This window comes from Sylvia atricapilla, chromosome 1, assembly GCF_009819655.1.
Source record: "Sylvia atricapilla isolate bSylAtr1 chromosome 1, bSylAtr1.pri, whole genome shotgun sequence".
NCBI lineage: Eukaryota > Metazoa > Chordata > Aves > Passeriformes > Sylviidae > Sylvia > Sylvia atricapilla.
In genome coordinates this window covers 61,474,514-61,487,533 of record NC_089140.1, presented here as the reverse complement: position 1 = coordinate 61,487,533, position 13,020 = coordinate 61,474,514, and the positions used below count along the sequence as shown (strand labels likewise).

Below are 13,020 nucleotides of genomic sequence, written 5' to 3'. Positions count from 1 at the left end.
TCCAACCCAAGCCTTTCTATGAATATTCTTCCGTATCCCAGCGCAGACAAGCCCTGAATCTACCCAAAGAAATACAGCTATCTGGTTATCTTTGCAAAGATGCAACGTCTTGGTTTTCATGGAAAAGCCATTGTATTCTTCAAAATGTTTCAGGATAATCTAAAGGTTCACTCGTAGGTGAAGTTTTGACTGATTTCTGCAGATTAATGCATGACTTGACCCTTGAAAACATGGAAAAGACTGCCAAATCAACCCAAGTTCCATGCTGCATAATACAGGAAGCAAATGAAGGGTTTGAGATGTACCAGCCCAGCAGACTTGTAATAATGACTGGCTCATTTCCCTTGACAGAAAGGCCTTGAACATTTAGAATTAGAAGTCACTCTGATCCAAGTATTTAAACTTTTAAAAGCCCATCTGTTAAGTACATAGATGCTGCATTTGTGCATGGAAACCATGAATTGGTTCAAGCCATTTGCTGACTTCTAATTTAGAAGATACGGATACTCTTCCCCCAGTTTGAGCATTGCCTGGTTATAGAGCAATGATGATTACAAATTGTATTTTACATCAATCTGCTCTAATTCACTTGACTTTTCTCTAGCTAGCGGAGACTCTAGTGGAGTCTGGCACTGATGGAATCTGTCGTTGTGTTCACCCACTGAAGTACACCTAAGTCCTGCTTAATTGCATATGAAACACTTATCTCACATGAGGGGAAAATCAAACCCTGATGAAAGCTGGCTATCAGTCTGATGAAGGAGAGTCACAGGAGATTTTTTTGGGTTTGCTGCCAGGATAAATAGATCCTAAAAATACTATTATGAATTGACATAGTCAAAGCCTAAGCAGAATATTGCTATATGTATCTGTCAGACTACTGGAAATATTTGCATTTTAAAAAAGGTATATATTTGCTCTTGTACCTGTGACTTTTGGAAAAGTACATCTTGAAATTCAAATACGTAGTGGTAAGTTGTGTCTTAATGCAGAGTTATGAGAGATTTCTTTAGTAAAAATGAAAGAAGTAACTGTAATATATATAATTTCATTCTTGGTGCTGCTTTCGGGACCAAAATGAGAAAAAGCTGATTTAACTTTCTTTTTCCTTTTCCTTCCAAGCTCCAAAATCTCCTTCAGAAAAGACTCGGTATGATACATCCCTTGGCCTTCTCACAAAGAAGTTCATTCAGTTGCTGAGCCAATCTCCTGATGGGGTCCTAGATTTGAACAGAGCAGCAGAGGTCCTCAAGGTGCAAAAAAGGAGGATTTACGACATCACCAATGTACTGGAAGGCATCCATCTCATTAAGAAAAAATCCAAAAACAACATTCAGTGGATGTAAGTATTCATTATCCTTTTCCATCCCTGCTGGCTGACTTCACTATCACAGGGCAGCAGTGTTTTTCTTTTCCCACCTTTCATTTTATCACTTTGCTCCAAGCAACCATCCAAAATGCCTTCCAACAGGCATAAAGTCCTATTTTTCTGTTAAGAAAAGTTTATAAAAAGCATTTGTCAGGGAAATTAGGAACCAGCATTTTGTTTGAAAACTGGATTAATTAATTTACTTCTGCATGTGGAGTAAGTTTTAGGCATGTGTCTCTACCTACTGCCTCCCTTGGGTTTTCTTAAGCTGTGGTTAGAAACAAGCTTTTGGAAGTAGTTAGAAATATTCAACTCTTACATCTCAGTGGCAGTTCCAAAATGTGTTGTTATGATAAAAAGGTGCTTTTTCTGCAAAGCGTAGTTTACGTTGACTCCCTGTGGGTGGGTTTGGGGAGAAAGGACTAAGGACTTGATGTGCAATGTAAAATCCTGTCTCTCCCCTTTACCATGGTGCAGGGTCAGATTTTCCAGAATCTTCCTTCTCTGTGTCTGCAGGGGCTGCAGCCTGTCAGAGGACGGGGGGATGCTGGCGCAGCGCCAGGGCCTCACCAAGGAGGTGACAGAACTGACTCAGGAAGAGAAGAAACTGGATGAGCTAATCCAAAGCTGCACCCTGGACCTCAAGCTGCTAACGGAGGACTCAGAGAATCAGAGATATCCTTTTTCCCAAAACCTCAAAGGTGCTCAGCCTCCTTGCTGTGCCCTGTAGCACTGGGAGACTTCCCCTGCGTGATGCCGTAGAAAGAAAGCATCAGGAGCTTCAAGAAGTTGAAAAGGTTTTAATGTTGTTTGGTATAAAAGCTGCTTAAGCAGCTTGAACCTGCAACTCTTCTGGAATGTGAAAGGCAAAAACAGGAAAGGTGATACATGAAGGAGACCGTTAACATTTATGTTCACATAGAGTAGAACCAAGAGCCTTTACTGATTAATGAGTGACAATATCCAATAGCACTGCATTTTTTTCAAGCCTAGAGCAAACCACAGTTTTATGTGTTCAGAAATTATAAAGGCATGAAGAGAAAGTCTGATAAGGTAACAGACCTGTTCAGTCTTTACTTTTTTTTATTTATTTCACTTTAAAGTGATACGTATATAAATTACAGGCACAAAGAGGAAAATAAAAATTGGGATTTGGTTTAATCTGAAACTTGCAACAAAGTTCCAGATTACTTTGGTTAGAGAATCTATAATAAAATATCGACAAAATTTTTATAAGCTCTCAAAATACCTTAGGCTGAATTATTTAATGTAATAGCAATACCAAATTGCGTAAGGTTCCTATGACTTATTTTGGCTGTTAATACCCTGTGTAAATAACCAGTAATCATTTTTTTTTTAGATCTCCCACCTATTAGCAACACAAGAAAGCATTTTATTAAATGCTAATGTGAAAACTCATTATTATAAATAATAAGTAGTGTTTAAATAGCATCTAATGAAGTGGATTAATTCTCTGATCTGAAGGACAGGAAATAACTGTGGGAGTACTGGTAAAAAGTACTTGAACTATGTTGTCTTTTGACTGGATTTCATAGACATTTTGGTGTAACCAAAGATCACCAAGAGGCGTGGGTAGTAGGATCAGCACCGCCTTCAGCTAAGAGCATAATCTGTGAGGAGACATAAGCAAGACAAAACTAAACATGACAATTCTCGATTTTTGTAGCGCTGAATCCTGTGGGGATGAACTCTGCCTTTGCAGACCTTACTTAACACATGGTAAAAGCCTTGATAAAAGCCATTGGGGTGAAAGATGATGACCTGTCACTTTGCCTCGTGACTTGTTTGATCCAAGATAGATGCAGGATGTGTTGGAGCTTGGGCTGTCTGTCTTGCTGTACTGCTCCCTAACAGCGCACATTGACACCACCAAAAAGTATAATAAGTCAGGCTTTTTATTTCTCTGGCATAAACATTATGCCAGGTACTTCACAGATGACAAAGCTAAAGAGCTGGAACTGTATGCATGTGATCACGGCCACTTCACAGTTCTTTTCACAGCCAAAAGCACTTTGACAGCTCAGTGTCAAACATGGATCAGTATGTGAGGCTTCACCATGTAGTAACCCCCAAAACACTGGCATTTTGACAAATACATGTTGAACACCAAATGAAAAACATGTGCTTATGCAGAAATTGACATTCTGCACTCTAGAGGTTTAAAGTAGCTGCTTAAACAGGCTTTAAAAATATTTTTCATAATATAAATTATTATGTAAATATATGCATGTTGCATAAATGTTTATATATTTTTATATATTTTATATATGTTCTGTGTATTATATACTTATGTTTGCAAAGCCCCTCAAGTTTAAACTGAAGTTAGGTTTTTTCCATCGGATAGAAGACTCCAAGGAGACCCTATAGCACCTTTCAGTACCTAAAACAGGCCTGTGGGAGAGCTGGAGATGGAGTTTTTACAAGGACGTGTAGTGACAGAACAAGGGGAAATGGCTTTAAACTGGAAGAAGGTGTGTTTAGATGAAATATTAGACAGAAATCCATTACCACGAGGATGGTGAGGCAGAGGAACAGGTTGCCCAGAGAAGCTGTGGATGCCCCATCCCTGGAATTGCTCCAGGACAGATTGGATGGGGCTTTGGGCAACCTGGTCTACTGAAAGGTGTCCCCGCCCATGTCAGAGAGGTTGGAACTAAATGATCTTTTAAAGTCTTTTCCAGACCAGAGGAATTCTGTGATTCAATGACACTGTGTATGCACTCCTATAGCAGGCATCTATAAATTCCCGTGCACATTTTGAGTGATTTTTCAGCTGTCTGCATTTTGATAGCGAGTGCATGAAAATTTTTGCTTCATGGAGTCTGTGAATAATTTCAGGTTGTTGAACCTTAGCTTACGTAGTTTCCCACATACAGACTAGGAGAGAAGTACTCAGCGCAGAAAATTCCTTTTGTTCACTGAGTAGTGTTGCCAGCTGTTCTATCAAAGGGAAGTTCTCACAGCGCTTTGTGGCAATCACAGTGTAGAGAACACAAAACCTTGGGCTAAGAGCTGTGTTACATGAGAAAATGGAAAAATAATTCAAAGACTTCTGCCTCTTCAAATAGTCTGAGTGTATGGTAACTTGGGGTGGAAAATTCCTTAACCGTGATTACATTAGCTTATGTGACGTATCAAGATATTCGAAAAATTAGTGGCCTTAAAGACCAAACTGTTATAGTTGTGAAAGCTCCTCCAGAAACAAGACTTGAAGTGCCTGACCCAGTGGAGGTAAGGAGAACCTGGCATTTTCTGCCAGGTTATATATAATTTTTCTGTACATGCAGTGTCTCCTGAGCCTTACTGTAATACGTGCCTAGGTACACAGTCCCATGTTCTTACAAAGTTTAGGGATGTTTCTGTAGAAAAGGAAGGGGAAACTTTAAAAATCAATTCACACAGAACAATGGTTATTTGTTCCTTTTCAATCACTTTCAGGTTCTTCAGAGTAATCCACACTATTTACAGATGTTTTCTTTTGGTATGCTTTTTGTAAAAAAAATCTCTCTCTTCACAATTGAAATTTCCTTGGTTTGTAACAATGTAAAATCTTTCACATGAAATTCAGCTTGCTTATTTTAGTTAAAAAGTTAATGGGTAATTCAGTGCCTTAAGCATCTTGACAACTCATATAACTGATATCCTCGTTTATTGAAACATGTTTTCATGTAGGAATTTATTCTTTTAAGCATTACAGTTATTGTAGAAATTTGTGTTTTACTCCTAGAACACATTCTTCCCCTTTCTTCTTTCATCATCATCTTGGCTTTGTTGGCACTTACTTTATTTCTCACTTGTGAAGAGAGACCCAAGAATGTTGGACAAATGGGAATAATTGACAGGAACTGGATTAGAGGTTCAAAAAATGGACCTGATTTCTTCACTCAAACAGCAACTAGAGATGGGGCTAATGCCACAAACACTGCTAATGTTTTGTTCATACCTGTGCATTAATCCTCCATCCCTATACTGGGCCAGTGAGCTCACCCATATCTGCTGCCCTGTGGGCAGGAGCAGACTCTGGATTCCTTGTCATTGATTATTTTCCCTAAGATTGTTCACTTGCATAGACTCATTATGGTTTCCATCCTTCTTTTTTTATTTTCTTTGCCTTTGTCCTTACTTTCCCCTTTGAACCTTGTTGCTGGTTTTGGCAGGAAGAATAAATAATTTTTGCTGCAAAAGGGTATCTTTTATCAGTATTCATTAATATATACTGCTACTGTTGTTTGCTTTCCTGTTTCTTTCCCCTGGGCATTATGCTTTGATTTTTTAATTCAGCGAAATCAGGCAGGCAGAGAGAGATGCACACAGTCATTAGAATTAGTGCTTAGACCTCCCTTATCCTCTATACCCACCTTATTTAATTTTCAGCTTCGGGCAGTAAGGTCCTATTTCTTTCTGTCACATGCAATTACATTTCAGTGTTCCTTTTTTTGCACACCTCAGTCACTCAATAGTACCTTCCTTCTTCAACTCCTTCTCTTCCCATCTCCTTTTTTTTTCTAATTATCTGTAGCATTGCCCTAAGTACTCTTTACTGTCTTCTCTTCCCTGACAAACCCCATTCAGTTGCTGTTCTCTGTATTTGTAAATGCTGTCTGTTATGTTACATAACTGTCAGAACCCGAATAATAAGAGGAACATTTTGTTAAAGGGCACAAAAGGAAGTATTTTAAACAACTCTGCGAAGAGGTACCTAATGCCTGTATCTATGCTTTTTAGAAAACTACTGAGGCAATGCAGCAGCAGCAAGTTTATTTATAACCAGAATAATTTATTATTTTCCATCATAGCGCAAAGAGCAGCTTTGGAGGCTTTTTGTGCCTGGGTCATGTTGGTTTATTGCATCGATGTGTGAACCTTAGGAAAAATTAACTTCTTGCAACAAATTAGCAGTTCCTATTTAGAACCACCATCAATATCACTGACTTGAGGGGACAGAAGGACTTCTTATATAAGTAGTTTGGGTGAAGAAAATGGCAGCTGATTTGGGGTCTTTATGTTGTTTGGAAATGTTGCCTGATAAATAGGTGAACTTACATATGGCTATTTGAGTTCCGCTGAGTAGGTGCTGAAGGCTTTGGGAGAGTGGGAAAGATGTTTTGGCATCTTTTTAAAGCAGAAACATTTATACAAGTGCATCCAATATTATTGTTATGAATAATAATAAAACCTGTGACTTGCATCCCATAATTCCATTCCGTCAGAATGCTCCAGGCTATTGTGATTATAAGAAAATGTTGGGAGTTTAATCCTTTATGCCTCCATTCTTATGATATGACACACAAAAATGGTGGGATTTTGAGATTTGTACAATATAGTGGGAAAAGTTTTTATGATCTAGTCTGCAAGATATATCAGCCAAACCTTTGATGTCTTGAAGAAAAAAAAAAAGGCTTGGTGTTCTTTTCAGGTTCTTTTGATTCGTAAAACTGCATTCAAACACTCACAGCCTAGTAAGAATTTACTTACTCAGTGTCATCAAAGTTCTGTTGTGTTCATTGGTGTAACGCCATTCTGATGTTTGTTTTGTTAGCAGAGTGCATTGATACATTTATCTAGTACTCAAGGACCCATTGAAGTTTATCTGTGCCCAGAGGAAAACGATGCCCTCAGTCCAATGAAAACCTATAGTCAGGACCACAATGGAAATATTTCCAAAACCATTTCCAAAGGTAAAGTTATTTCTTTGCAATGCTAATGGCTTTTCTTCAAGCTCACGTTCAAGGTTTCAGTTTGAACTTTGCATTTCCAGCTCTTTTTCTTTGGCTTTACGTTTCTAAGAAGTGGAAAGCTAAGGTACCAATTTTTCACTATGTACTTCTGGTTTATGTAGTCGAAAATAAGCTTTCCTTTGCATCATTTGTTTAAAGTAAGTTTCCCATATGCATATTGTATGTAATCGAAGTGTATGTAATACTGAAGAAAGGAGCATTTTTGTCCTTTTAAGTTTTCAGATAAGACATAGCAGTAAAGATTCATCTCAACATAAGAGACAGAAATCTCTGTGTATGGGTATATTTGAAGCTACATTACTTCACTGATGACATCTGGTACCTAGAAAATTCTCGGTTTTGACTGTGGACTCCACTAAAAAATGGGCATCTCACGATGTTGGATTGATTTCCCCCTCTAGTTGTTTAAATCTTGTAAGATAACTTCTTAATAGAAAAGTCAGAGATGATAGCAACATGAGCATTTTTGAGAAACTCTTTGTAACAAAAGCCCTTGTATCAAAAACAGGCTAGAAATTATATGGAGGTCATTTCCCTATTGTTGAAATGATGCTTTGTGAAAGGCCCTTTTTGGAGTGGTTACTTTGTTTGATGTGTGTCTGATATTTCTACTGAGATTAAATGTGGCATCTTTTATTTTTTTTTCTCTCCCTCCTGTCACAGAAGTGGCTTCTGCTAACTCAGGACAAGGTGACTGCTCAGTAAATATGGCAACAATCTCTCCATTGGCTTCTCCCACCAACCTTCTACAGCAGACCGAGGACCAAATCCCCTCAAACTTTGAAGGACCATTTGTGAATTTGCTGCCTCCTCTGCTTCAGGAAGATTATTTGCTGAGCCTTGGGGATGAAGAAGGCATCAGTGACCTCTTTGATGCTTATGATTTAGAAAAACTTCCTTCCCTGATGGATGAATTTATATACAGCTGATTGTCTTAAGTGCTGTCCATATCTAAACTATGTTTTTAATGGAATCAAAAAACCTGCCGTCATTCAGAGTTGTCCTCTCCTTACCGTAAAATAGCATTATTGAATAAACTAGGCTCCTGAACAGTGCTGATATTTTAATTGAATACTCCCCACAATACTATAAGAAACAAGGGAAGGCTTTTACAGCAGAGCCATCCACTTGACCCCGAGCTCCAGTGCCTTGCGAGTCAGCAGGTGCGAGCAGGTGACCGTAGGTGTTTTGTCTTCACACTCCCCCAGTCTCTGCTTACCGTGACAAGTGGGCTTACGGAGAAGGGCTTCATGAACTGCTTTAGTCCTAAATAACAATTTTGTAATAGTATTTCAGGTCGTGCCTTCTGCAGAGAATGCATGTCTTTTGGGTGTCACAACATGGATTGTACATGCAGTGGACGTAAATATGAAGTAATGCAAAAGAGTGGAATGGGATTCTTCAGCTACTTGTGGGAATGTTTAAATTGCTGTCATAATGCTCATTTTGAGCTGTGTATATGTCTCATTATGAGGTCAAATACTTATGTCCTTAAAAGCTTTTAATGAAAAGAAAATACACTGTAAATGTGGTGTATATTGCAGATATTGAAAAGTATAAAGTTCTGCCACTTCTCGTAGTAATTGCAGATTTTTAAAAATGCTTGTGTGTGTGTGTGTGTGTGTGCGTGTGAAAGTAGTTTTTGTTGGTTGTTTTTTTTTAAACTAGAACGAAGATGCACAGTTCAATTTTACTGCCCCCAGTGTGCATTAGAACTGGTACAAGAATTTTTGTGGTACTAAGTGGGGCTTCATGTTAAGTGCCTACTAGAGATGCACTGTGGGTTTTTCCCTCTATGGAAAACACTTTTGCCAAGCTTTGTTTGTTCAGTATATCATATTTATCTCAGTGGGTTAGCTTCCTCTGCTTACAGCTTTTTATAATTCTCTTCGCCAGCAAAATGGAACTAATTTTTTTCCAAAGTACATAACTGTAAGTACCACATCAACTGAATTGCATTTATTTTTTGAAGATCTTTGCTAGTATAGTATAGTACCAATATTTATTTTTTGAACGTCAGAGGAATTCTGAGAAGTCTTAAATAATTTTTTTTTTCTTGAGTGTAAAATATTTTGCCATGGGCTAAATTAATGTAATGTTGATTAGGTGATGCCCGTATAATCTTTTTGTTTGCATTACTGTTGTGCTTATCTGACATACTCAGAAAATTAGTACTATTTGTACTGTAGTAGAATATTATGTATGCAGGTTTTCTGGTACCATTGAGTTGCTGCTATGAAAGCTCACACACGAAAAGGAAAGAAGTCACAGTACTAATAAGGAAACTGTATGACTGTGTGGGTTTTGGAATATAACAAATGTATAAAGGGCAACACATAAAGAACTGTTAAACAGTGTTAAGTGTGTGTTTATATGTACAAATGTTTGCATAGATCATTCAGCAGTTGTATTTAATTTGATATATGTTCTCAACTCACACTTTAGTTATCTAGCAGTTTTGTACAATAGAATTAATTTGTAAACACTGCCAGAATATTTTCTATCTGGTTTGTAATTTTTTAAGAGTTTTTTTAGATGTGGATCTGTAAATAAAATTGTAGTATTTAAAGTTTTCGTCTTGTGGAAGAGGAAAGTAAAAGTTGTGTGAGCATGAAGTTTTGCGAGACAAAGGGGCACTTTTGCGAAGGAAGAGAAAATGAAGATTAATGTAGACCATCTTTTTTTTGTAAAATAAAACACTTGTCCCAATGTGTGTGGGCAAAATACTAATCTAACTTAGCTTTGCATTGTATGCTAGTTTAAAAAAAAAAAAAAAACCACAAAACAAACCTCTGTAAAATACTGTAAAAAAAAAAAGGAAAAAACCAACAAAAAAAGCTTTTATGGTGAGTTTTGTAAATAGATTTATTAAAGGCTGACATGTTCTCTAGCTGTGATCTTACCACTTCAAATGGATGTAATTTGAATAAATTTTGTATGGTAATGAATCAATAAAAATGAAATTTTTTAAAGACTTTAGATTTGTATACATCTATTTAAATTTTTCTTACTCTTGGTGTCTGTCATACTGTTTCTTGAAACCTGTTACTGTTTTCGTTATTAGTGCAAACACTCATTTGACACCACATAGTTTCAATCCCTTTTTTTATGATGCCAACAATAAGTTCAGTGGGGTTTTTTAAGCCAGAGTGGAACAAGAATAAAAGACACATGTTAAGAGACACAGCAGGTGATCCAGAGGTTGCGATAATACAAGTTTATTTTTATTTATTCCCTCTCTTCTTATATGAATTAGGAACAAACTTCTTGCAAGCTTCATAGAAACGGTGTTCTTGTAGGATTAAATCACATGAAAGGGGTTGTTGAGGATCTGCTTAACCTGCCTACTGATTAATTCTCCAGAAGTTTCCTAAAAGTAGCTTTGAAAACAAGTTGTGTTTTCTTGAGTCATTCCCAACAGTCCCTTGTGCCAGACATATATTTACAAACTTTTACTTCTTTTCTGGCATTGGTGCTGCACCTTTCTAGATATATGACCATCCATCAACTGCAAAAAAAAAAGGGGGAAAAAATCAGGATAACAAAATCACAGTAATATGGTTGATTGTTTAAATGTTGTACCTCTGACCAAGTCATTTGTGTCTTGTCAACTTCCTGCACACTAGAAGGCTGTTGCTTTCTCTGTGCACTTGTACATATTAAAACATCTGCACACAGCAGTACTGAAAGGAAGATTACAAAGGTTCTCCCTATATTCTTGATAAATAATAAAGGAGGATTGGATGGCTGTGTTCTCTGATCTCCCTTCCAAGCAGAGGTGGCAATAAATATTTTCTACCCCTCTGGCCTGCTCTCACTTTCTCTATTCTCCAGTTACCATAAGAACTATTTTATTTGCCCTTAGAATCTGCTAGTGATTACTAGTTTTCATGTCATATTCCCCTCTCCTTTCTGCTTTCTCTATCAGCTTTGCAAACTTGGGATGTGCTGAGGTGCAGGGTAAAAAAAGTCAGCCAGTTTAAATACTTAATCTTGCTCCTCGGGGCTAGTGTGGTGTATCTCAACGTTATTCACTGTACGAGTTCCAGGGAGGTTTTATTGGGGCTTGTATGTGGTGCATTCCTTGGCTGCCAGCAGATGGAGAAGGTTTTGGAAAAATCTGTCAACATGGCCTGAATGATAGGCAACTATTTATTCCTTTACACAAAGGACAGGAGTTTGAAAAAAATGAAAAAAAGGGAGATTCATGCTCTTGAACCTAAAGTAAGAACTCATCCACCTACAAATGACAAGAAACAGTCACTATATTCCTTTTGACTTATACCTGAAAGAATAAATTGTACCTTTGTCTTGATGCAGACATGAACATTTTTGTTGTAGAAAGAATGAAAGGTATGTGAGGTACCTTCTGCAGCATGAAACAGCTATGTTTAAAAGCACCAAATTTAGTATATTGTTTTTTCTCCCTGTGTGAAACACACTTAATGCACAATGCCATTATTGTTCCTGCAGCCAACAATTCTCAACACGAAGTGAACCATGAGCCTGTAAAGCAAAGTCAGTGGAGTGATATCAACTCATAGAATCCATCATCTCCCCGTTCTGCTTTTCTTGCAGAAAAGTAAGATCTTCCTGGATATTACTCTGCAGCTAAGCAATGATCAGAAGAATGCTGATCTTTATGAAGTCCGGGAGTTTCTTTACTCACTGTTTTATTTCTAAAACTTGGCAGTAACAAAGTGTCATATATAACAGGAAAAAATGGGTTGTTACCAGTTCCTAGTGGTGCTGAAAGTTGTTCACAAATGACCAGCCAGGTTCTCCTAAATTTCAAGACTAGAGGAAAAAAAGGTCTAATTTCTTGTATCTTTTTTAGGACCTTTTTTTTTTTTTTTTTTTTTTTTTTTTTTCTGTGTACCCTCCCACCCATTTCCACCCAGAAACTGATGTTAGTTATCAGAGAATAAGGTTGCCACGTAAAAATTGAGCCCTCACCTCCCTGGCTGTTATCCTTCCCTAAGGATGCTCATTGAGATGCTCTAAACTCACTAAGGATATACCTTCTACTAACCAGGACCTGAAACTGAGATTTGGATTTTATTTTCCCAGATTTTGTGTTTTTCCAACTACCTTCTCCTGCAAAACCTATGACTTCAGTTGGTAACCCAGCCTGAGGCTAGTGTCTTTGAGTCTACCAGCCCTGAAGAGTAGAAAGCAAGGTCTGCAGGGAACTTGGAAAGGATGTAATCTTGAGTGTTTGGACACTCAAGGAACTGGAACATGTGTGCTGCCAGCCCAGGGAAGGCCAGCACTGGAAGTTGTACTCCCAGCCACTGTCACATAAAAAGCATTTTCCCTGCTAGATATGGATAAACTTCTTTCCTGTAATCAAGAGGTGGTAGGGAATTACTTGCTCCCTTCCCTCCCTGCTGAGCTACCTGCTGTCTGTGCTCAGCTTCGTCTCTTACTATGAATATATTACAAAGCAATTTAGTTTTGTCGGCTTCCAAAGCTCTAGGAGAGTGCCTTCCAATTTGTGGCTGCATGCTAGGACTTAACAGGACTGTGCTGGCACAAGGGCTGCTTGATACTATGAGCTCTTGGCAGCTGGACAAAGTAAAGGCTCTGCCGGATCATGCTGGAACCGATCAGTGTGGCCTATTTATGTCACTGGGTATGGCACTCATGGGTTATTCCTGCCTGGGAGCTGCTCTTGGACATCACTGCCTCCTCTTAATGAGTAGTGCTTGTCAGTGTTGGTCATTTGGAGATTTTTGGTTATGTCTTGCAGGCTGCTCTTTGCTATTTCAGTCAGCTGTAAACCAGCACTGGTGTGTGTGCCCAGTTGGGTTTAACCAGAGCAGAAACACTTGGCTGGTGGGGCGAGCTGTGAGGGAGTGAGTGCAGTGCTCCCAGAACACAGATGAGGAA

At 38.2% G+C, this 13,020-nt stretch overlaps 1 protein-coding gene across 3 annotated transcripts in view; it reads left to right on the top strand.

Moving 5' to 3' along the window:
* E2F3 (E2F transcription factor 3) overlaps window positions 1–10,107 on the top strand; it is a 41,588-nt gene extending 31,481 nt beyond the window's left edge. For 2 of the 3 annotated variants that reach the window (XM_066323899.1, XM_066323918.1), the window contains exons 3-7: window positions 1,123–1,342; window positions 1,886–2,046; window positions 4,509–4,621; window positions 6,930–7,068; window positions 7,792–10,107. In XM_066323899.1, coding sequence (XP_066179996.1) covers window positions 1,123–1,342; window positions 1,886–2,046; window positions 4,509–4,621; window positions 6,930–7,068; window positions 7,792–8,057 — 899 coding nt within the window. In that variant the 3' untranslated portion in view covers window positions 8,058–10,107. The remainder of the gene's footprint in view (window positions 1–1,122; window positions 1,343–1,885; window positions 2,047–4,508; window positions 4,622–6,929; window positions 7,069–7,791) is intronic. The other variant, XM_066323908.1, reaches the window with a different exon arrangement.
* The last annotated feature ends 2,913 nt before the right edge of the window (window positions 10,108–13,020 follow it).